Raw genomic sequence first — 24155 nt, forward strand, 5'->3', positions numbered from 1 at the left:
ATTTAGGGAGTGAAAGGCTTAGAAAGAAGTGAAGCAGAGAGCCCCCCAAAGCGTGCTGCTGGTCGTCAGAGAGTGGGTGTTTCACAGAGGCCAGTAGCAGCCCCCCCTTGCACCTCAAAAGCCAGGCAGGAAAGCTTCCCCCAAGTCACCCACTATTTAGGGAGTGAAAGGCTTAGAAAGAAGTGAAGCAGAGAGCCCCCCAAAGCGTGCTGCCGCTCGTCAGAGAGCGGGTGTTTCACAGAGGCCAGTAGCAGCCCCCCTCTTGCACCTCAAAAGCCAGGCAGGAAAGCTCCCCCCAAGTCACCCACTATTTAGGGAGTGAAAGGCTTAGAAAGAAGTGAAGCAGTGAGCCCCCCAAAGCGTGCTGCCAGTTGTCAGAGAGCGGGTGTTTCACAGAGGCCAGTAGCAGCCCCCCCTTGCTCCTCAAAAGCCAGGCAGGAAAGCTTCCCCCAAGTCACCCACTATTTAGGGAGTGAAAGGCTTAGAAAGAAGTGAAGCAGAGAGCCCCCCAAAGCGTGCTGCCGGTCGTCAGAGAGCGGGTGTTTCACAGAGGCCAGTAGCAGCCCCCTCTTGCACCTCAAAAGTCAGGCAGGAAACTCCCCCCAAGCCACCCACTATTTAGGGAGTGAAAGGCTTAGAAAGAAGTGAAGCAGAGAGCCCTCCAACGCATGCTGCCAGTCGTCAAAGAGTGGTTGTTTCACAGAGGCCAGTAGCAGCCCCCCCCCTTGTATCTCATCAGCAGCCAAGAAAGAACGTGGGGGAAAGAAGGCAAGAACTCAAGCAGACAGCGCCCAAAGCTGCCTTGCACCTACTGTGGGTCTGCGAGTGGGTGGGTTCAGAGCACAATAGAACTCACCGGCAACCCAGAAAAAAGGAAGAGATTTTTTGGGGGGAGGGGGGATTAAGCCCCAGGAGAACCCAAGGACTCGAAAGCGGAAAGAAATCAGCGTAACCCGATAGTGCGGTAAAAGGATTTTTTAAAAAGTGCTCTCAAGAAAACCAGAATTGAAAGGAGAAAAAAATTAAACAGGAACGGAGAATAGAGTAAGCTCTCTTGCAACCGAAGCCCCAAAGCCCTAAGGCACAAGCCACGCTCTCACAAAAAAACCCAAAAAAACTTCCCCACAGCAAGCAGTTGCTAAGCTAACTCGCGTCCCCGTACCAGCAAAATGAAGCGGGGCTTCGCGTGCTTTGTCTTTTATGCAGAAACACTAGTGATCTCTGTTTGGCTGACAGAGCTGCCAATCAAGGTTTCCTGGTGGATTTGGATTTGGTTTCCTGGTGTGTTCCAAACGGGGAAGGTGGCTCCACACTGTTGCCTAGGAAATTGTTTGAGCGAGGACGGTGGGAATCCTGGCATGACGGGCCAATGGACAGATGGACAGAAAGCCCCAAAGTTTGGTGCTTTCGTGAGAAAAACACATGCGAACGACGAACTGGGTAAATTCGTGGCGAAATTAGGTCCGTTATGCGGACCGTGCCCACCTCTACTCATAATTAGTCTTAAAGTCTTTTATTGGGAACATGTGACCAGCTATGCAGTTTCAGAATCCTATGATGTGGAGGAACGCTGCTTCCAGCAAAGGAGTGGAGTATAGGAGGGTTATATAAGAGCTGCTGTAGCATAGTGGTTAAGTGGTTGGGTTGTGGATCAGCACTCTGCTGGCTCAACTCCTGTTACTGCCATGAGCCTTGTGTAAGCCACTCTTCCCAGCCCCAGCCCACCAGGTGTACTGTGGGGATAATAATGACACTAATTTTGTTCACTACTCTGAGTGGGGGACTAATCTGTCCAGAAGAGTGATTTATAAGCATACTGTTATTATGATAGCACGCTGTTATACATATGAGCAAGCAAACATATTATAATATGAACAAAGTACACAAGCTGCAAAACTTTGTTGCAAGTTCATATCTGTCACTTTATTTCCCTTACAATGAGATGGAGCAAGCTTTCCGACTATGAATGGCTCATTTTTTCCCCTATAACTCTCCTCATAAAAGAAGCAATTGCTGGACAAGGGGATGACCACTATAATTTTCAGTAGGATCAGTTCTCAATCCTTCTCCCCATCCTTTATCCCACTGTGGGGAAAAGTAGAGACCAGAGATGACCCGGGCTAGACCGTGACCTAGAGGGAACAGGAAAGCCCATCATCTAAACTCTCCTATTCTTGATGGAAGCCCTCAGTGGAACTAGTGTGGAACTGCCATAAGGCCTGTGGAGGCCTCACCATAGAGAGGTTGTGTTTCAGTTTGGCAAATAGATTTGCAATTGTGAGGCAAAGCTACATCAGAACCTAGGTCAGTGTTCTGTGAGCGGCAGAAACAAGGACCATTTCCACATGTCCTTAACATAGCGGAATGCTGGTGGCTTTGTAGTGCAATTTCTGATGTCGCCTGGATGCCGGAAGTTCTGAGGGTGCCAGCATCATGACGGGATGACGTCAGCATCATGACGGGATGACGTCAGAAATTTCACCATGAAGCCACCAGAATTCCGTGAGACTTGTGCTATGTTAAGGATGTGTGGAAATTGCCAAAATTAAGGCAAAGGAGCAAGGCCTTGTCCAGAGACCACATATGGGGAAGTGTTGTTCCAGTGCTGGTTTGAAGCTTACCTTGACAATTTTCCCTGAGAGAGTGGAGGGCCTGAAACAGCAGAGAGAAACACTCTAACCTTATAAGCACTCCTTTCTATGATCACTCTCTATTAATATTTTAGGTATGAGAATTTCTTATACTAATTACTGGAAGGGAGGATTGTGTTTATGTTAGTTGGCTGTTAGTTTGTATTTTGATTATTGTTGGGACTTTGAAATGGGTATTATATGTATATTTTCCCTGAGAGACTGGATAGCTTGAAACTGCAGGGAGAAGCATTCTCACCTCAGAAACACTCCTTTCTATGAACACTCTCTATTAATATTTTAGAAACTCCTGTAAAGAACAGGACATACCAATGCAGAGCACGGCTACAAGTTGGTGCATTTTCAAGGGACTGCTAGACACGTCAGAAAGACTGAGACCTGGGTCTGCTTGAATACAACTAGAGTTCCCAGGTGCTCACCAGTGGCGAGCAAACTCCTGGGGGTTTGCCTCCTTGTCCACCGACCCACCAGTGGTTGTCAGAAGGTGGCAAGAACCTGGAGGTTGTGTGCACCACACACGCTCCCAAGGAGGCATGACAATGTCACCCCCCAGAAGTGATGAGCCGGCTGCGGGAGTGTTCCTGTGCTTCGTTTGGGCCCCAAATGGGCCAAATCAGCCCCACACAGAGCATGGTGGCCGGTGTGACAACATCACTTCTGGGCGTGATGTCATCGCATAGGTGCTGGAGCATGCGCACACAAAGAAAACCTCACTGCCAACACAAGGTAAGTGCCAGGTCCCCCCTCCCAGTAGCTTCCTGAAATTATCTGGGAAGAGAAACTCTATTCTCAAGTTCCTTAAAAATATCCAAGATTAAGTTTGGGTCATAAAACCTATTTTCTAATAGATCAGAATCACAGACAAAATGTATTCCACAGGAAGGGTGGGACAAAATAGTAGCCTGAGTCTCTTGGTTTTATTTCTTGTTCATTCATGTATGGGCAGGGCTTGGGATGTGTGAACAACAGAAGAGGGCCACACCAAAGAAGGTGCAAAGAACAAAAAGAAAATGGTGCAGTGAGGAAAATAATGTGTTTATTCAGTTATACCTCCTCATACTTGTGTATGTGCAACAGCCAGAAAATTGTAAACAAGAGCCATGATAAAGCTCACACATTACTTCTTTATGTCTTCTGTTCATATGTCACCCAGTAATTTCCAGGACTGAATATGGATTGAAATAGTGAAGAAATAAACATGCTGCTGTTTGACACACTGACAGATTACTGATCCAAGGATATAATTTTTTTTCTGAATTGAGTCAGGGCCATTTCACACATTACGTGAAACCTGGCTTTGTCTCTTAATCAGGAGCCTCAGACAATACTGGCTTTCTGACAAACCTACTTGTATGTCAGATTTTAAAACCTTGTTTGTTATATTGACGTAGAGACAATTAAAAAATCTTATGCAATGTGAAACTAGCAATGTGTGTAGAGGTTCTAAATTCACTGAAGTTTATAGAAGCAGGATCCGGAGTGCAGCAGTTGTGTAGATTGCCTTATATACTTGAAAATTTGAGCAAAAGGTTTTAATTAAGAGACTGTGTGGTCTTGGTTGACTATGATTTGTCTGAACGACTCTTGCTACCCCTGCTCAAATATTGCAAAGCCATTAATAATATCAGGACAAACACAGAAGATCATGTGCAAAGGTTTTTGGCTGATTACATAATGGAATGTGCCAGAAATAAAACAAGTCAAGGATTTCTTGGTATTTAAGGTTCTGTGAAAAAGTGAGAGGGGCAGTTATGCCAAGAACTGATGCTAGGCTTGCCAAGTGCTTCTTTAAGAAGCTTTTGCCAGCATGACACTAAACAATGCATTGACAACACGCAAAAACTAGCTTCAATGAAAGAATCCACTTGAGTAACTCTGCCCCCCCTCCCCCAGTATTTCCATTGATCAAATACAATAGAAGATGTTGCAGTGCTTGGTCTAAAATAAAGGGCAAATGTGATTTCACTTTTTAAAATACGAATTTATATTCAGAAACATAAAGATTTATCTGCTTGAAATGTTGCCTTTGGCTCATGTTCAAATCAGCTCATAACTACTGTAGCAGTAATAATTTCATGCACTGAAAAAACATACTATTGTTCAAAAAAAGGTAAATTTGGCTTGCCCCTCTACGTGTGGCGTCTTTTATAGTTACCAGCTCATGGTAATCTAGTGCAACTGGGTTGTCAGAAGATAGCCATTGAAAAATAGTCTTTATGGCAGCTAGGTGGGTTCCACTTGTTGCTTGGTTCATAAATACTGGTGGCGGACAGGGAGTCAAAATGGTTGACAACCTTTGTTCAGTACATTGGCTATAACTTCATTATAAATAGTCATACATTAGCATCCATGCCTCAAATTTATGTTCTTTAAAGTTTATAGAAGATGTGAGTTGAGTAAAATTAAAATGGTGTATACAAATTGTATATGCCTATGGAATGACTGACCCTATGCCCTTCAACGTCATCCTTGTTATTGCCAGTTTTACTGGCTGAAATACCAATGATTTTTGTATTTTAAAAAGGTATTAGCACTCATATATGCCCAGATCTTGGAAGCTGAGCAAGGTTGGCCTTGGTTAGTAATTGGGTGGGAGACCCCCTGAAGATCAGGGTTGCAGAGGCAAGCAATGGCAAACCACCTCTGTTAATTTCTTGCTATAAGTCTGTTATGACTCATGGCACTCTCCACCACCACTCATATGCCAATTTCCACAGTTCATCCCTCAGGATTTCGGAGAGCCTCAAAAAAAATAAAGTGTCAGTACTTAGTACTGGTGAATATCACCACAAAAGAGCCTTGTGATATACAATACGATCAAGGACCTGTAGATTCATTTGCAGCTAGTTTGCTGGGATATATACACTCATATATGAAATATGTCAAAAATATGAAAGTATCTCAACATGCATAAAAAATGTCTTAATTGTTTTTCTGGTATACCACCTTAACTGAATTTTTATTTCCTCATGGGAGAAGGCTAGCATATTTGGAGGAGGAGGAAGCTTTCAAACTGGATTGCCTTGCGTGGCTGCAACCCAAACAAATCAGTTTGCTGTATGGACTGGTGGGGGGGGGGGAGCTTTACAGTTAGAATAACATCAAGGTTTGAGGAAATCCTCAAGATGTCAAGTGGAGTGGTTTACATTCTCACACAATTTTGTTCTGGGAAGACTTAGTGAAATTCTCCTTCAGATTAGGTAGCCATATTTGGGGACAGGAAAGATTTTTCAGTTTGGTCAAAGACTCTGTGGGATGGGGAAGCTTTATTTTCCCCTGTGGTATACAACTTAGCTTATTTGTTTGAATACTCTGGAGTTATTTGTGTTGTAAGCTCTTTGTCATAGTGCACATTTTGTTTCTGATAGTGGTCAAGCATATGGCCATTTGATTTGAGTGAATTTGATTTGTGGAAGATGCTATCTTGGGCAGAGGGGTGGGCCTTGCTGGCCTTCTGGTTTGTTCTAGTTCTCCGATTATATAATTGCTAAATTCAAACATGTGGTCTTAAAATGTTATGAATTAGCAGAAATTCATCATAACTGTAATAAGGAACTTACTATTACATTTGATGTATTCCCATAGTCTGATCAGGGACTTTTAGTGACAAAACTTACTCCTTCCCAATTGTCATACACAATAATCCTAAATCAGTCTACTCAGAAGTAAGTCACATTTTCTTCAGTGAGGATTATTCCCAGTAATGTGTTCTTAGGATTGCAGCCATGGACAGCCAAGTTTTAAAATTTGGTAGGTGTTCCTAGTCCATCTGTTGATTCATTGCATTTTCAAGAAGAGTCCAGTAGCACCTTTAAGACTAACCAATTTTATTGTAGCATAAGCTTTTGAGAATCAAGTTCTCTTCGTCAGATGCATGGTACAGAAACTGGTCAAATATAGAAGAGGAGGGGGGAGGAGGGGAAGAGAGCGAAGATTCTCGAAAGCTTATGCTACAATAAAATTGGTTAGTCTTAAAGGTGCTACTGGACTCTTTTTGATTTTGCTACCACAGACTAACACGGCTAACTCCTCTGCATCTATTGCATTTTCAGAGACCAAAAATCCCAACATTGTCTCAAAAAAGACTGCACAAGTTAAAAGAACAATAGTTTAGAAAAAAACAAAATGTGATTATCAGAAGGACTGCATGACCACAGAACTGTCTATTGCTGGTCTTTTGTTTTTCTGCTTTGCCTGGTTCAAATTCCCTCATCTAAACTTTCTTTTCAGATGGTACTGGGAGTGTGATAATGGATCACATCATCACCACAGCCCTTGCTATGTCAACTTTTGTGACTTGCTGACAAAATGAGGGGCCCGCTGATTCAGTATTCTTAAAGGGTCTGTTCCAACATTATAGTATTATCTGTTCCTTGGAATTTCATACAACCGAGAACAAAACTATGCATCTTTCCAAGCATCACATATGTAATGGATTTGTACTGAATATGAACTATGCACACATGAAAATATTTGCTTATCTGAATATTTCTATGTAAACCTCATCTTTATAATACAATCAAGACTTATGTTTTTCAGGGCTATAACTTAAGCCTAGTGTTGTAAAGTGTGTTCGTGTGTGCATGGAATGCATGCTCATTTCTAGATATAAGGTATCAACTCAGGAACAAGAAGGATAGGTAGGAAAGTATATTAGAATTAGCATGCCCATAGAAAGAGAGGTCATTTTCCATGTGTTTTAGTAGAGATTGCAAAATGTGGAAGTAAAGTCCATCAGCATCCTGAGTGATACACATTGTATTTTTATTGTCTCAGTGACAAAGAAGCCAGGAGTTCAATGACATCATGGATATTTCTCTAATGATGATCACAGGCCTTGCTGACTACTGAATATCAGAGAAGCCTAAATATGCCCAATTCTTTTATAAAATTCCTTCTTCTGTCCAAGGTAGCATGTGCTAGATCATTCTTCTAGCTCAGTGCCAAACCTTCAATTCCATCTTACGTCCCCCCCCCCCTTTTAAAGCAAGTGATCTTGTGAAGGTTTGCTTCAGCCTACTGAAAAAATGCATTTCATTTTTCAGTGAAAACCTCTGTGGTGCCTTTAGATTTACATTTGGTTTGTTGAATGAATCATTCAGAGAACCATTTGCCACTTTTTTAAAATAGCATCAACACTGCCATTCTTTCTACTGATTTCTACAGATTGTTTGACTCTGTCCCCTATGGGTAAGTTACATTCTTTTTATTGGGAAAAATTATTTAATGGTTGACAGTTTTCTAATTTAGGAACTGAATAACAATTTATCTTTATTGTCCTCTAGTAACAAAATCTAGGTCTATGACATTTTTCCAGGCACACATGCAGCCTTCCCTCTCATTTTCTCTGACCTTCTGAACAAGCCAGTGTTTTACCTAGCAGGTGCTGCTCTGGGTAGAAGTAACTCACCATAGCTGACTAATAATATTGCAGGATGGTCTCTGGCCCCTGAGCAATTTTGCTGGGTGGGGGAGATAGATAGCCATGGAATTGGCTCCTAAGGATGTGGTGGGTTCCCCCTCATTGGCAGTTTCCAAGGAGTGGCTGGATGAATACTTGTCAGGGATGCTTTAGGCTGTTCCTGTATGGGGCGGTTGGACTAGATGGTCTATAAGACCCCTTCCAACTCTATGATTCTATGATAGCCTCATCCAGGTGGAAGAATTCAGCAGTTCCTGGTGCAATGGAATATTGAGCTTGCATCTGGAAGACCTAGGTTCAACAGGTCTTCATTGTTCAATGAACCCTATCTCACAGGGCTGTTATAAAATCAAATAGACTCTCTGTATGCTACTTTATGCACCTGGGTGGAAAATGTATTCACCTAATAAGTCCTTTTGGTCCTTGAGATTTTTCCCTCATCTGAGAATGTGGTTTTCTTTTATCTGACTGGTTATTATATTATTTATTTGTTTAAAACAGTTCTATGCTGCCTTTCAATGGGAGAGCTCCAACGAAGACCAGGATTGCACCAGCAGGCAACAGCAAGCCACCTCTGTTAGTCTCTTGCCATGAAAACCCTGCCAGGGGTTGCCATAATTCAGCTATGACTTGAAGGCACTCTCCACCAGCACCACTCATTGAAAATGTATTGAGTAAGACCTTTTCTCCTGCTTTGGATCCCAGATACCAAATCTATTCAGAAAGTATTCAGTTTGGGGGAAATCAAGGTGTGAACCCTTGGCGTGTTTGCTAGCAAAGTGTCTATCACGGAAGTTGTGGAAATATGGCGCTATAACTGTTATATGGGAAGAAGTTATCAAAAGTCTTGTCTTGAATACCTGCGGGTTCCTTCTGCTTGGGCCCTAGGGGCCATCCAGTTTGGACACAAAGATTTATACTTGATGCTAATCATTTTATTCCATCAGCTTGGAAAGACCTAATTTCACCATGGAATTTGTGTCTGAGCAGCTAACTTGAGTGGCAAATAAAAGAAAGATAACTTGGAAACATCTGATGCCATTTGGCAACGAGGACCAGATTGCTTTGTTCAGTGAAGTTCAGTCTGTTCTTTACCACCTAGGTGCTTTTGGCTAGCTCTCCTTTCTGTGTTTTGTGTCTCTGTCTATTCTCCCCCTCCTTTGCATTTGTGTATTTTGTGTATTTTTTGTGTATTTTGTGTATTTGTGTATTTGTTACATTTTGTGTATTTTCTCTCTCTTCAGTTGTGTACTAAGTCATGCAAAAATGATGTAGTAGCATAGCACAAGCAAGGGATCCACAAGGACTTGCAAGGGGCATCTCATTTTTTCCTTCATCACTGTTTCCTCTTTCCCTTTCTTGAAAGCCCACATAGCCTCTCTTCTTTTCCTGCTTCTTTCTCTCCTTCCCATCTACCAGCCAACCTACCTTTACCTACCTGCTTTCCCTCCTGTTGCCCACCCTGGGAGCCTCTCCCTGGGAAAACTGTGCATGGCTCTGGCCATCAGACTGGGCTGGACCCAGTTGCGTGGTGGGGAATCAGCAAGGACTCATGAGGGGCACTTCACTTTCCCCTCTCCACACCTTTTCCTTTTTCTGGAAAAAAATGTGTTCATATGTTCATCATTCCCTGATTCCTTTTCTCCTTTCCTCCAACCTACAAATCTTCCCTCTACCTTCAGCTATATATATTGTTTATTTAAGTTATACCCCACCTTTTCCCCCAGTGGGGACCCAAAATGGCTTACATCTTTCTCCTTTCCTCCATTCTACCCTCACAACAACCTTATGAGGTAGGTTAAGCTGAGTGTGTGTGACTGGCCCAATGTCACCCAGTGAGCTTCCATGGTAGAACAGGGATTCAAACCTGTCTCCCCCAGATCCTAGTCTGTAACTCTAATCACTATACCACACTAGATTTCACATGATGGCTGCAGCTGACCTGTAGCAAGCAGCTGGTCCGGAGTGAGTCATGCAACTTAAGTGGTAGCAAGTCACCTAGTGGTTGCTGACAGTTCGGGCCCCAATAAAGTCCTCCTTGAATGGCCAAAACAGCCCTGGAAAGGGCCCTACCTCTTCCTGCCTCTCTCTAACATAAACCAAGGCTTGAAGGCTGTCAATAGTGTTGTAGCCTAGCAACTGCCACTGATGGCATCCTTTTTTTAAAGATACAGGCGTTGCTCCTGTCTTGGGGAGGAGGAGAAGCAGGTAACACTCAGGTGGTAGGCTGTAGAGTAAGAAATACCTCAAAGAGATCCTTTAGTAAAGGGATGGGTACCGCAGACTACGCTACTGAGTACTGTCTGTTGATGTAGATATGCTCCTATTGGGTAGTTTCCACATTGTTACATATGTCATGTTTAATTACTTGTGCTTTGATTCAGTAATGTTTAATTTTTATATCTGGATTTATGCTTGTTTCAAAATTTATGCTTGTTTTCAAATTTCTGCAACCCATACCATACTGTATTGTTCATTGAATGTTATAACTGTTGATTGTATTGACTGGCACTGTGTAATTTGCCTTGAGTCTCAGTAAGAAAGGCAGACTATAGACAGACAGACAGACTAATGGACAGCTCAGTGAAAGTGTTAACCTAGTGTGCCACGGCAATGAAAAAGGCAAATTATGCTGAGGATTATTAGCAAAGGGACGCTATGCCCTATTGTTGGCCCTGCAGAGTAACTGGTTTGCCACTCTGTGATACAGCATGCTGGCATAGATGGTCCAGCAGCGATCTTTTTATATTCTTATGAAATAATTGTAAAACTGTTTCACTTAAAGATGCCAGCTCCACGTTGGGAGATTTCTGGAGATTTGGGGAATGAAGCCTGTTGAGGGAAGGGAGCTCAGCAAAGTATAATACCATATAGTCCACCTTCCAAGGCAGCCATTTTCTCCAGGGGTACTGACTAGAGATGGGCACGAACTGAAATACAAACCAAAATTAAGTACAAACCAGGCCAGTTCGTGGTTTGCAAACCACTGTTTGTCAGATCCCATTTCTGACAAACCGCCACGAACTTTTAGGCTGGTTCATTTGGTTCATTTTTTGGTTCATCACTGCAGACAGCCTGGTGCCAATCAATCAGTTTCCAGGGCAACAGGAGATGGACTTCCTGCAGACCTTCTGCTGACCCAGAAGTGAACTTCTGCTGACTCAGAAGTGATGATTTTCTGACCTGGATGTGACGTTTTCACAAACCAAATGAACTGGTTCGTGAACCAGAGGCGGGTTTGTGAAAGTTCGTGGTTCGTGACATTTGATGAACCACGAACCACATGGTTTGGGTTTTTTTCGGTTCGTGCCCATCTCTAGTACTGACCTCTGTTTTCTGGAGATCAGTTGTAATTCCAGGAGGTCTTCATCCATGACCTGGAGGTTGGCAACACTTGCACTACATCCTTGCTACCTACATTTCACGTCATTTCTGGGATTATAAAAACCTTATTGCTAACTGATTTTTGCCCTTTTTACCATGACTACCACATTGTGCAATATTATATCCAAGAAAGTACATTTTCTTGTATTTATATTATATTAATATGCATACTTTAACTTAACAGCATCCTTGTGGGTTAGGTGACACCATTGCCAGATATGGTAGTGCAGAAATACAATCCAAGATTCTATTCCTAAATTGCCTAGTAAATCAGTAGCAAAGCCTGCCAGCTATTAAGTCTCAGTCATAGCTTAATAATTAGGTAGTATTTCCTTTTATAGTCTATCAACTGTGCAAAGTATTTCTATGAAAATTGGGTGAGAAGTCCTGACTTCAGTAAACATTTTCAAAGCCCTTGAAAATTGTTCCTCATTTTCAGCCATGCCTGCACACTCAAAAATGTTCATGGTTAAGGGTAAGATTCCTGCATTTTTAGCAACAGGCTAAAACAAATTCCAGAGCTGATTTTAAAGCCAGACATTTATGTACAGTGACACATAGGAAGAGTTTTTAAAATGTCTTTAACAGTGCAGTCCTAAAAAGAATATTCTAAATCCATTAAAGTAAGCGGGGGCTTAGAAGGTGGATCTCTGCTTTACGTTTCACTATTAATGTGCATGCACATCAGCTCACAAGAACAGGACTAAAAAGGGCAATGTTCTTTCAGGTTAATGATGACTTCACAGGTACAGAATATCAGGGGAATAATAGTTACATATAGGCATGAAAAAGGTACAATAGTGCAAAGTAGGGGATGTTCTTACGACCTTTTCCATACTCTTAGCAAATGATATTTTTCACATCAAAAATAACATATCACAAAAATTTAGCACAACAGCATTGTGCTGTCTCTAGATCTGAGGATGGCCACATTTGAAGCCACATATGAACCACTTGACAAAAAAGAAATGCAAAGATTTTTACTTTTTTAAGAGCTTAAGTTGTCGAATAGTCTCCAATTTCTCACTGTATGGTTAACACATTTCAGCTTTATAGGATGGAGCGTATCTTCCATTGTACTTGATTAGTATGCAGAGCATGGCTTTGTTGTTTTTGACCCTAAATATATTTATTTATTGAAAACGTTTCTGTGCTGCCTTTCCACCCAAATAGATTCCTCAAGGCAGTGAACATCAAAACATTTCAACTTTAAAACAGCCTTTAAAATAAAGTATCTATAAAACATTTAAACAATTCAATAAAATATATAGACATACAAACACACATAACGCAAACAGGGAGGAGGGCCAACAGTAGTTATTTGGGGGTATGCCCAAAACATCCAAAAAAAGTCTTCACTCACTGGTGAAGATAGACAAAACTCCCTGAGGAGGGAGTTCCAAAGTTTTGGCACTATGTCCAAGAAGCCCTTTCTCATCAAGAAGGCATTTTTCATCAAGGATGACCAGAGTGAACAGGCAGATTCATATGGAAGGCGGTACTTTAGGCATGCTGGCCCCAAGCCATAAAGGGCCTTAAAGGCCAATAACCAGCATCTTGAATTGAGCCTAGAGGCAAATTGGGAGCCAGTGTAGATGGAAAAAGACTGGCGTGATATAGTCCCTGTGGCCCACTCAAATCAACGTTCTGTACCAACTGCAGCTACTGAGCACAAATTGCAGTAATTAATCTAGATGTTACCAGGGCATGTTCCACAGTGGCAAGACCTTTCATGTCCAGGAAGGGCTGCAGCTGAATCACCTGCTGAAATTGGTGAAAGGCACCCCTAGCCACCTCTGCCTCCTGTTTATCCAACAAGAGGTCCAGGTCCAGCAGCACCCCCAAGCCATGAATGTGTTTAGTGCTTTTTTCTAAAAGAAAGAGATGCCAGAACTCATGATGTCCTCCCCTTTTAGCCCAAGTCCTGAATGCTCAAGAGGTGCCAATACTCTGCATGCCCCCTAAAAGAAAGCCCTGAACCTATTCATTTATGGGGAGTGTGGCCCCATCCAGAACAGGAGTTATCCCAATTTCTGAGTCAAACCGTCTCCACCAGTAGCACCTCTGTTCTTTGAAGATTTAGTTTCAGTTTGTCAGTGTGCATCCATCCCACAACTGTTTCACAGTTTCCACAGCCTCCCTGGAGCACAAGATAGAGCTGAGTGCCATCTACGTTATTGGTGGCAACCCAGCCCATATCTCCAGGTGACCTACACAGATGTTGAAAAGCATGGGGCACAAGATACACTCTTGTGGGACCCCAGCATCCCCCCCAGCCCCACATTCTGAAACTACCACATAACAGAACCTGCAGTCCTAACTGCCACTAAGAAGTCCAGGAGAATTAACAGGGTTGCACTTCCCCTGTCCGTCTCCTGGTCATCCATGACCAGGGCTTAACCAGACTGGAACAAATCCAAAGAATCTGCTTCATTCAGGAATCTCTGAAGTTCCCCAGCCACCATTCGTTCAAACACATTGCTTAAGAATGGTACATAGGAGACTGGATGGTAGTTTTGCGTGTCACTTTAAGAAAATCAGGCTTTCTTAAAGGCAGCCTTACTTGTATATTTGAAAATTACAGTTCCGTACCTTTTTCAATGGCTAAGATGTCTCTTTGTCAGCGAATGATAGCCTCTCTCTAACTTGAGCATGGACTGACTCAGATGGCAAAGTAAGGTCAACTGAATAAGCATTTCCTGCAGCAGCTTGTTTTCCTTGGAGACCTTCCATCTGAGAAATAACTACTAGACTTGACCTTACACAGTTCACTAGTTTTATAGCTGGCATCCACAAGTCAGTACATCCTCATCTGCAGTATTCGGTCTAGTGGCCAATGGGCATGTATCCGCATAGGAAAAACCATCAACACAGTATGCATTACTAATTAGTACGCTTGTTGGCATTCTCAACATAGAATTCCAAGGAAAGAATCAGCATGCAGAAGGAACTGAGAGATGGGCCTTCCAGGTCAGTGTTGAGGGGCATTGACTTGTATTGCCATTGCCCATTCCGACTGCCACTCCAGAACCTATTATGAGCACTACATTTCCAGGGGATTAAACACCAGTCAAAAACTTGAATATCATGGCTGCAATTGAAGGTCACTTCAGTATATGCATCTAATATTGAAGTTTTAAATGTGCTTGATAGGCATTCCCTCTTCCCAGGGAATCCTGTAAACTGTGTTCTGTTAGAGGTGCTAGGCATATCTCATAAATAATGAAACCAGAAATTTCCAGTATTTGTTTAGAGAAACCATGACATTAAATAAGCATGAAAATAATTTTGAAGTACGCATATGCCATAAGACTCATGATTTGAGAAGGAGATTTGAGCTGCCTTATTAGTTTATACGAATATGACTGGTACTTTATACACCTAAATACCTTTATGTGAGCAACTGTAGCATTGTGGTTAAGCGACTGGGCTGCAAATCAGCATTCTGCTAGTTTGACTCCACTACTGCCATGAGCTGAGCAGGTGGCCTTGTTGTGTATTCATGCACAATGCGCATATTCCCCTTCCTGCAAATGGAGTTATTCTGTCTTAGGGCTCAGACTCTCCCCTTGGGATCCAATTGGTTGGTTTCCATTAAAGAAAACAATTACAGATATAGTTGCCTGCTGCTGCCGGCCCAGTGCCTGCCTGCCTGCCCTGCCGCTGTGCTGAAAGAACTGAACCAAAACACATTAACTTTGGATGGGTGTGTGTGTGTCATTACAGCTTCATTTCCTGAATTTGTTTCACCATTCCAAAGCCACTTTAACTAACCAAAATAGCAATTTCTGGGTGAATTTCTGGCTCATTTGTTTTATTTTGCACACCCCTAGCGTTCACTGTGGCCCATTCGCACATGCAGGAAAATGCAAATGCCTGCTTTGCATCCCTTGGACCTATGGATCCAGAGATACCTCAAGTCTGTTGGACTCAATGGGAGAATTACTAGTGGTTTTAATGAAACCAATATTAGAATCACAGTTAATTGTAGTTTGCAAGAGACATATCAGGAATTTCAACAACGTAAGTTCATAAAAATCATCATGCTACTTTCTGTCTGAATAGGGAGTAGGTGTTCTTGAAAGAAATAAGTGGGAATTTTTAAAACTTATTTAGTTTTAAGAGAGAAAGGATTGCATTTTTGAAGAATTAACACAAATTTAAATTCTGCCCAAGCTTATCTTTAGACACATAATAATCTGGGCTGGAGAACTTGACAAAATATTGGAACAATTTCATATTCCCCCACATAGCAACTTGCCTGCTGGATACCTGGTTGAGTTATTCCACGTAGAGAAAGCTGTTGCTGGGTTAGAAGCTATTGCTGGGTCTATAAAATACTGCAGGATGGCAAAAAAGCTCCAGTGTTTGCTATTTAGCTCATACTAGTTCCCTTGGAATGACTGATGATTAGAGATGGGCACGAACCTGGAAAAAAACAAACCATGCGGTTCATGGTTCGTCAAATTTCATGAACCACGAACCACAAACTTTCACGAACTTGCCCTGGTTCGCGAACTGGTTTGTTTGGTTCGTGAAAACGTCACATCCAGGTCAGAAAATCATCACTTCCAGGCCAGCAGAAGGTCACTTCTGGGCCAGCAGAAGGTCTGCAGGAAGTCCATCCCCTGTTGCCTAGGAAACTGATTGATTGGCACCAGGCTGTCTGCAGTGACAAACCAAAAAATGGACCAAACGAACCAGCCTACAGTTCATGGCGTTTTGTCAGAAATGGGATCTGACGAACTGTGGTTCGCGAACCACGAACCGGCCTGGTTTGTGCTTGATTTTGGTTCGTGTTTCAGTTCGTGCCCATCTGTACTGATTATTAGTTTTATGACTCATTCTTTTGAATATTATTTCTAATTCTTCATTCAGCCTCTTGATACAGGAAAGACAAACCACATATCACAATTCTCATTTACAATTATTGCATCCCTTGATAGTAAACTGCTAACAACTGTTGATGATCGAAGACAAACCCCCTTGCTCGACAGGATTAAAGTCTTATTGACAAAAGTAACCAAGCTGTGAACTGAATTCAACTTAAAATGAGATGCAAGAAACTGCCTAATACTGATGGCTTGGTCTAGCTAATCAACTATTATTATTCTGGCAAAAATCTGAAGCCCAGCTTTCCAGAATTCCATGTAGAGGCCTTTCCTACTTTCTTTAAGGCAGGACAAGGGCAGGGACTGACGGATGCAGCAAACTCTTCTCCTAGCAATTGCTTTACATTATAATTTTCTTCCTCCTACACTTCCTATTTTGATGAATGTCAATTCACAGAACTACTCAGACCAGATGTTATAGCTAAGTGGCACTATAATATGATGCGACACCCAGTTCTTAACTTGTTTAAAAGCATTGCAATGCAGTTCTAAGGAGTTAACAGGTGCAGCATCTTGTGCCTCTCCATAAGAAAGTCCTTAAAAAGCAGTAAATACAGCAAGAGGAAAAAGGGAGTGATTAAAAGGCATAACATTTTTGAAAAGAAAAACTCATTAAAGCTTGGAGGAGAGGAGAGAAAATGCTGAAGTCAGACCAAACTCTGTGCTTTGTAAAATCCTTGAATTTCTTTCAGGTTTGAAGAAACTCAAGAGGGTAGCCAGCCACATTTTTGCAGCACAGTTGGGCTATCTCTGAAATGTTGTCAGGGAAAAATATTAAGACTTTAGAACTACAGAAATAATAGTGAACAGTCAACTTACTGAAATAGAAACCTCTTTCTCCGCACACAAACTGTAAAGCATCAACCAGCTCAGCTCCACAAAGTGTCTCCTGGCCAGCAGCAGCAGCAGCAGAACTGGTTAACGTGAACAAACACAGGCCAAAGTAGAAGAGATGAACGTAGGACACAGTGTGCATCTTCACCTGCCAAAGAAGCAAAAGGACTGCATCAGCATTTCCCTCTAGAACCCTAAAGTACGGCCTTTGGTGGACAAGCGGACATTTGGCACATTTGATCCTATGCTGTGCCTGTTCCATATCCCCCTTACTTCCTACTTCACTGTAGGCTTGATTTGTCATTTTCTCTGAGGTGGGGAAATTGCCACCATATTTCCAATTAAAGCTAAATTTGTAGCAAAGTTGTCCCCGCCCTCCCCACCTCCCGGCTAGGAAACATGATCAATTCCAAGGGAAGTTATAAGAAATGAGTATCAAACAAGAGAATAACATTTGTCACAGGGCTCCCATGCATGCTAAAGCAAATTCAATTTAGAACTTCATCTTCAGGCAAAACATGGCAGCAACAAGTTTAAGTCACAACAGCATGACAAACTATATACATGGAATCCTGGCCATATTTCCATGCTGTCAAATATACACATTGTTATCATTTGAGGCACAATAGGTCAATGTCCCCAACAGCTTTTTGTCTTTTTTTTTGTTACGAACGTGCAGAACAATGAGGTTGCCATTGTGACACTAACACAAGAAGCTGAACTTGTCAAAATTCTCTCATTTGTCTGTTTATAAAAATAACAACATGGGAGCCCTAACCTGCATATATTATCCTAGCTAGGGTTGCCAGCCTCCAGGCAGTGGCTGGAGATCTCCTGGAATTACAACTGGTCTTCAGGCTACAGACATCAGTTCACCTGGAGAAAATGGCTACTTTGGGGGGTGGACTCTATGGAATTACGCCATGCCAAGGTCCTTTCCCAAACCTCACTTTCTCCAGGTTTCTCCAGGTTTCACCCCCCAGATCTCCAGGAATTTCCCAACTTGGAGCTGGCAGCCCTAATCCTAGCAGCTAATAGGTAAACCCATGCAGTTTTACTATTGTCAGTTTCATGGCATTTAAAAGACCAGTTAGCACAGTCCAACTGTGAAGAGCAAGGCCAAATGGATTGGGTGTGGTCCAACTACCAAAGCAGCTCTACACCCTTGTGTAAATGCTGTTTAAATTAGGATTAGCAGCTGCTTTGTGTTACTGGAGCAGCACAAAGCAGCTGCGGCATACTGATCTTTCCCGGACATCAGTGGAAATTTAATCACATTCTTCACAGATTGTTTGAAGAACCAGACGGAAATAATCTATTTATTGCAAACACAAGCACCATCTAACTGTGTGAAGTGCAAAGGCACCTATGTTTCTACGGCTTCACCAGCAGTTGGGAGCCCCACAACACTTGTTTGGTTGAATAGTTTTCTCTGAAATATATAAAAAAGCAATGGCTAACATTCCACCCCATTCTCCCAACTCTAGTGTGACCAACCATCAAAATGGAGTTGTGTTGTGGGGTTGTTCATTAGTACTGGAAAGCAAGACTAGCCTTCAACCCAATAATCTCAAGTGCAGCACTTAACCATTTCTTATATAAGAGAATGACTACTGTTTGCCCTTATGGGAAAAGTAATACACTGGATTTTGAAGTTCTGTTGTTGTATAGAGAAAAACCTGCCATAGGCACTAGGCGATCCTTGGTTCACTGGCCGCTCCTGTAGACAGGTATAATGTGTTCTTGTATGAAAAGCAAAGAGATATCCTTTATGCCTCCAACGCACACAAGTTCTTCAGCATAACCTCACACAGTAACAGAACAAAGGAAAACAATATAGAAGCAAGAACCATCACCATCATTTACCATGGCCATAATGAAAACATCCAAAACACAGCCAAAACACCTAACTCATGAAACAACTGCTAATGAACTCTTTTCAATTCATAACAAGAACCATTGGCCTACTTTGCCATACTAAAAATCAACAAAAAAGCTTGAATTGCTGAACAAGATGTCAGTAGCAGCCAGAAGGGCTATCTATTCTGAACAGCCCATGCTTCAACAACGTCACTTTCCCCCATTAATAAAATCTCAAAGAGGTTTAGTGTAGAGATACTTCACCTGCTGTCTATATACTCCCCCTCCCAAGGAGGCAATTCAAATACCCTTCCATGGCATAGTCTCTATGGAACGGCACTGCATATATCTAAGAACATTTAGTATTTAACAGTGTGTCCCTCAATTACAGCTGGGCTTGCTTGTAATATAAGCCTCATTTCACAGGTTTTTGGGGGCAGTGAGGTGAGGAATTAACATGTTTATGGCCAATCGGACGTTCTACCTGGCCTGTAGAGTGCATAATTGTTCTTAAAGATTCTTTAGGAATCTGACACAAAACATACACTCTGTTTGGTACCTTTGCAGTTCCTTCCTATTGAGGTGAGATGGTGGGATTCAATACTTACGACAATCTAACAATTTGGATGCTGGTATTTTCAACAGGTTCAGGGTGTGTCCAATTTATTGTGTGTCCAAATTGAATGGGAAACAGAGGCCTTTAAAAGCCTGCCCTGGCATGTGGGTGGAGTTTCTACAAGCATCTGATTACATTTGGACTCTGAGTCCAACTCTCTGCAGTCCAAGACTGGCTAAACAGCCCTCTAATGAATGACCAATTGTGTATTTCACAGCTGGAGTTTCCATGGATCTCTCCTCCAGTAGACGATCCCATGTCTGTCTACTGCATACAAAGTGGAGCAGTCCAAAACAGTGGCACTTAAGGAAGCCAACCCATGGCTCATTGCGTTGCTTTTACACCTTCCCTGCCGTCCCCCAACTCCTCCCTTCAACAAGCCGCGCATAGAAACATTCATGCAAACTTTGGTGGATGCTGACTTTTGATCATTTATTCAATGACATTCCATTTAATAGAAATACCTATTTTACATTTTCTAAATTGCCTGACTACTATGGAACTGCAAGAACGTCCCTGCCAAGGACATACTTATGTAAATTGTTGCGCATTCAAATACAACACCACTAGTAGTAAATATATATGTAAGTACAGTGGGTATGATCAAAGTAAGGCAAAGAAGGATTTGAAGGACTTGTCTTTGATACTTCCATATGGAAAGTGTTTCTGATTGACACAAGCCACAGCAAAGTAGATAGCTTTTGATCTATGGAAAACTGGAGATCAGCTGGATCCATGCAGATGGCATAATTCAAAAGAATGACTTTGTGAAGAAGTTTCATGTAACTTGATACCTTTCCCTCAAGGTGCCTTTATCCTCACTTAGTAAAACATGACTAAAGCTGCAGTCTTAGATTAGGGAATACGAGCCATTGACATCAGTAGAACTTACTTTTGAGAACATGGGCAGGATTATCCTAAACATCAGCCATCAAGAAGCTGTCTTTTATTATAAATTGAGATAGCTAGAGAGTAGCACAGCTATTTAGTAGAAATAAGGAACATTTACTATACAGGAAGGGGTTACTGAAAGTACTGGTTTATTTTATTTCTTCCTCTCCCAAGTAAACTCTACATTTGAATGGCCATAGCTTTGGGGTTCCAGTTCTGACCCTTCAGTGGCTATTGCCATTACAAGACCTGAACTACATCTTGTTTTCTTATACTGTCAATTTTGTTACAACCCCCCTCCTACTCTGTATTGAAAAAAATGGATGAATCCAGCTTAAGGAAGGCAGTTCTAAAAACTGAATTGGCACCTACTGCATTGGAGATGGTGTCAACTGTATAAAACTCTGCCTACAAATGGAAAAAAAACCCTTAGTTCTTGAAGGATATAATTTTGCTGAGAATGGAAACTTGAATGAAGGCCAGTTGAGAGAAACAGAGGTCAGTGCATCCACTGGAGCCAAATTTACCTTAAAATAGTTTATGTTCTTAAGTAACAAGTAGTAACAAAGTACACAAATTAACAAAGTTTGCTTGACAAAACCCTCTCTGCAAAGGACAAAAGAAGACAGAACAGGACAAAGGAATCTTTCCATTTTCCTTCCTGCCCAGTTACCTAAAACTTACATGAATATGCGTGGCCAGCAAAAGCTGTACATGGTTTCTATTTTAGAAAAGGAAAAACAAACTTCACTTAAACAGGAAAGCAACAAAAAAAGTAAATGCAAAATAGCGCCAGCACACATCTGCAGTGAGAGCGGTGTGTTGCAACCTTCAGTGAGAACTCTAAGCATATAATATTCTTAGAGAACAGAACCAGCTACCTGATATCTAATGGCTATCATGTCATCATCTGCACCTGCAGAGAAATCCAACACTTCTTACTCCCTGCTCAGTAGCGTTAGCTATAGAAAGTGATGTAAGTGGAAATTTCAGCTACAACAGCCAGAATTTTGCAAAGTTTTCCCAACGCAAGTAAATTCTTAAATACCTGCACAAGATTTACCTTTACAGTCACTTAGACGTACTAAGACCAATCACATGCACTCATTCCTCAGCTCTGCTCAAAGTGGTCTGCTCAGCAGTTTAGAAATAATGCACAGTAAAAAAAAATGTCCCTGAAAAGTGCATAACAGTCTTCAGCCAGAAACAGATCACACACAATAAAATATTTTTTAAAAAAGAAATCAAATAGGAAGAAAGATTTACCTTCAAGAAATCACAAAAGCAGCACTTAAATAATTGTGTTGAAAGACTGTTGATTTTATCCATTGCTTCTTAAGTGTAAACTCTGGAAATGAATTGGTTAGCAGTAATAATGAGGAAAAAAAAAGAAAAGAAATCCAGAGAGAGGTGAGATGCTGAGAGCAATGTCACATTTCAATATTGAGGACTTTATTCCATTGCGCAGGCTCTATCTGCTCTGATTTTAGCAGTGACAGTGAGATTTAGCAAACAGAAGAGGGATTTAGAGAAAATCCTCACATTTATCTACATTACATAGACACTGTAGACAGGAAACAGCTGGGGGAACAGTTGCCTTCTCTCTTTCTCTCTCTCTCCCTCTTCTGGCAAAGTTACCGAGTAAGGACTTTTTTGGGCATGGTGACAAATAACATCATACCTTTGCATTTTGAAACTGGAGCACTGAAGCATGTTTTTTTTCCTCCCTCCTTAAAAAGAATGTGCATTAGTGATGGGGAGAAAAAATGGTTTAGAAGATGAAGAAGCACAGGCTGCAATACGAGACTAACACAAGGTGGTCATATTTCAGCTAGTGGCTTTATCTGCATGTATACATATGCATGCATTTGTACACCTCTGCATTGTTTGAGCAGAGAACCTGGGAATGACTGCACATAATCAAAGCCAGATCCTACTAATTTTAACCCTGAAATTATATCTTGTAGTATAATCCATAACCAAAGGCTAGACTTCCTAACTTTTACAAAACCATGTGGAAATTTTTTTTGCAGTCATATATTTCATTTAGGCTGGTACTGATTTCCTAAAAATCTCCTGTCAACTGACTGTGATGGGGCAGTTTCCATGCCATTGATTCCCAGATTGTGATGACGCTGTGAATATTGAATTATTTATTTATTTATGTCATTTATAGTCCACCTTTCTCACTGAGACTCAAGGCAGATTACACAGTATGAGCTTAGTACAATCAGTATCAAGTACATTTCCATACAGTATATCAAGTACATTTCCACACAGTATCAAGTATATTGCCATACAGTGTCAAGGACATTTCCATAAACAATGCCATAGGGTAAATAGATACAAGTTTAAAAAGACATAGCGTTAGCAAAAATCCAATACAAAGTGGAAGAAAATACTGGAACAGAACACAATCACTTCTAGGACTGACATTAGACAACATAAAGCACAGTACACAACGTAAAGCACAGGTAGTACATAGGAGTACATATATAAAGCAACAGATAATATGTAAGGCAACATAGTGGTGAAGTCTATGGTCCCTTACTCATTAGCGAAGAATCTGAGACCCCATCCCTACAATACAGCCTTCCCATTCGAGTAAAAAGACTTTTTGAATAATTCAGTTTTGTATCGTTTGTGGAAAGCCAGAAGAGTGGGGGCTCTCCTGACCTCCTCAGGCAGGCTGTTCCACAGGGAAGGGGCCACCACAGAAAAAGCCCGGGAAGGGGTGCTGTTGATTTCACCCATGTGCAGCCTGGCACCTGCAGGAAGACCCTGTTCAGATGAGCGAAGCTGCCATAGAGGAACATAGGGAGGGTGGCGGTCCCGCAGGTATGCCAGACCAAGGTCATGAAGAGCTTTGCATGTAATAACCAACACCTTGAACTGAGCACGGTAACTGATAGGTAGCCAATGGAGTGACTGTAGGATGGGAGTGATGCTCCTGCTCCTGCTCCCTCCTGATAACAGTTGAGCTACAGCATTTTGCACTAATTGGAGCCTCCTAGTTAGCTTAGATGGGAGACCTATGTATAATGCATTACAATAGTCAAATCTTGATGTTACCATACATCCTGTGGTGACCTAGATAGTGAGATATAGAGTTGGGTGTCATCTGCATATTGGTGACAACCAACTCCATAGCTGTGCATGAGTTCTCCTAAAGGCTTTATGCAGAGGTTGAATAACATGGGAGATAAGATTGCGCCCTGGGGAACCCCGCAAGATAGTTTCCTTGATCCATCAAATTCAGTATTGTCCACTCAGACAGGCAGTAGCTTTCCAGGGTCTCAGGCAGAGGTCTTTCACATCATCTGCTACCTGGTCTTTTCAACTAGAGATGCCAGTGTTTCAATGTGGAACCTTCTACATGCAAAGCAGATGCTGTATCACTGAGCCACTACCCCAACCGAGGTTGGGATGTATATATATATATATATTCTGGTGCTGTTCTTTTAGCAGCAGAAGGTGAAGCTTTTGATGGCATGGAGACAAACATTCTAGCGCTCGCTGACCAAACTGCCGGTAAAACTGCAGGAGCTGGTAAAAAAACATTGGCAACCCTAGTAGGTGGATTATTAATGTTGCTGTTCTATCAA

At 41.8% G+C, this 24155-nt stretch overlaps 1 protein-coding gene across 3 annotated transcripts in view; it reads right to left on the reverse strand.

Moving 5' to 3' along the window:
• IGF1 (insulin like growth factor 1) overlaps positions 1–22120 on the reverse strand; it is a 95975-nt gene extending 73855 nt beyond the window's left edge. The window contains exons 1-2 of one of the 3 annotated variants that reach the window (XM_054988382.1): positions 21817–22120; positions 17169–17331 (exon numbers count right to left, since the gene is read on the reverse strand). In XM_054988382.1, coding sequence (XP_054844357.1) covers positions 17169–17331; positions 21817–21879 — 226 coding nt within the window. In that variant the 5' untranslated portion in view covers positions 21880–22120. Of the gene's footprint in view, positions 1–17168; positions 17332–19651; positions 19720–21816 lie in introns of those variants that run through there. The other 2 variants (XM_054988383.1, XM_054988384.1) reach the window with 2 other exon arrangements.
• Positions 22121–24155: the final 2035 nt, after the last annotated feature.

The sequence above is a fragment of the Eublepharis macularius genome, chromosome 9 (assembly GCF_028583425.1).
Source record: "Eublepharis macularius isolate TG4126 chromosome 9, MPM_Emac_v1.0, whole genome shotgun sequence".
NCBI classification, from domain to species: domain Eukaryota; kingdom Metazoa; phylum Chordata; class Lepidosauria; order Squamata; family Eublepharidae; genus Eublepharis; species Eublepharis macularius.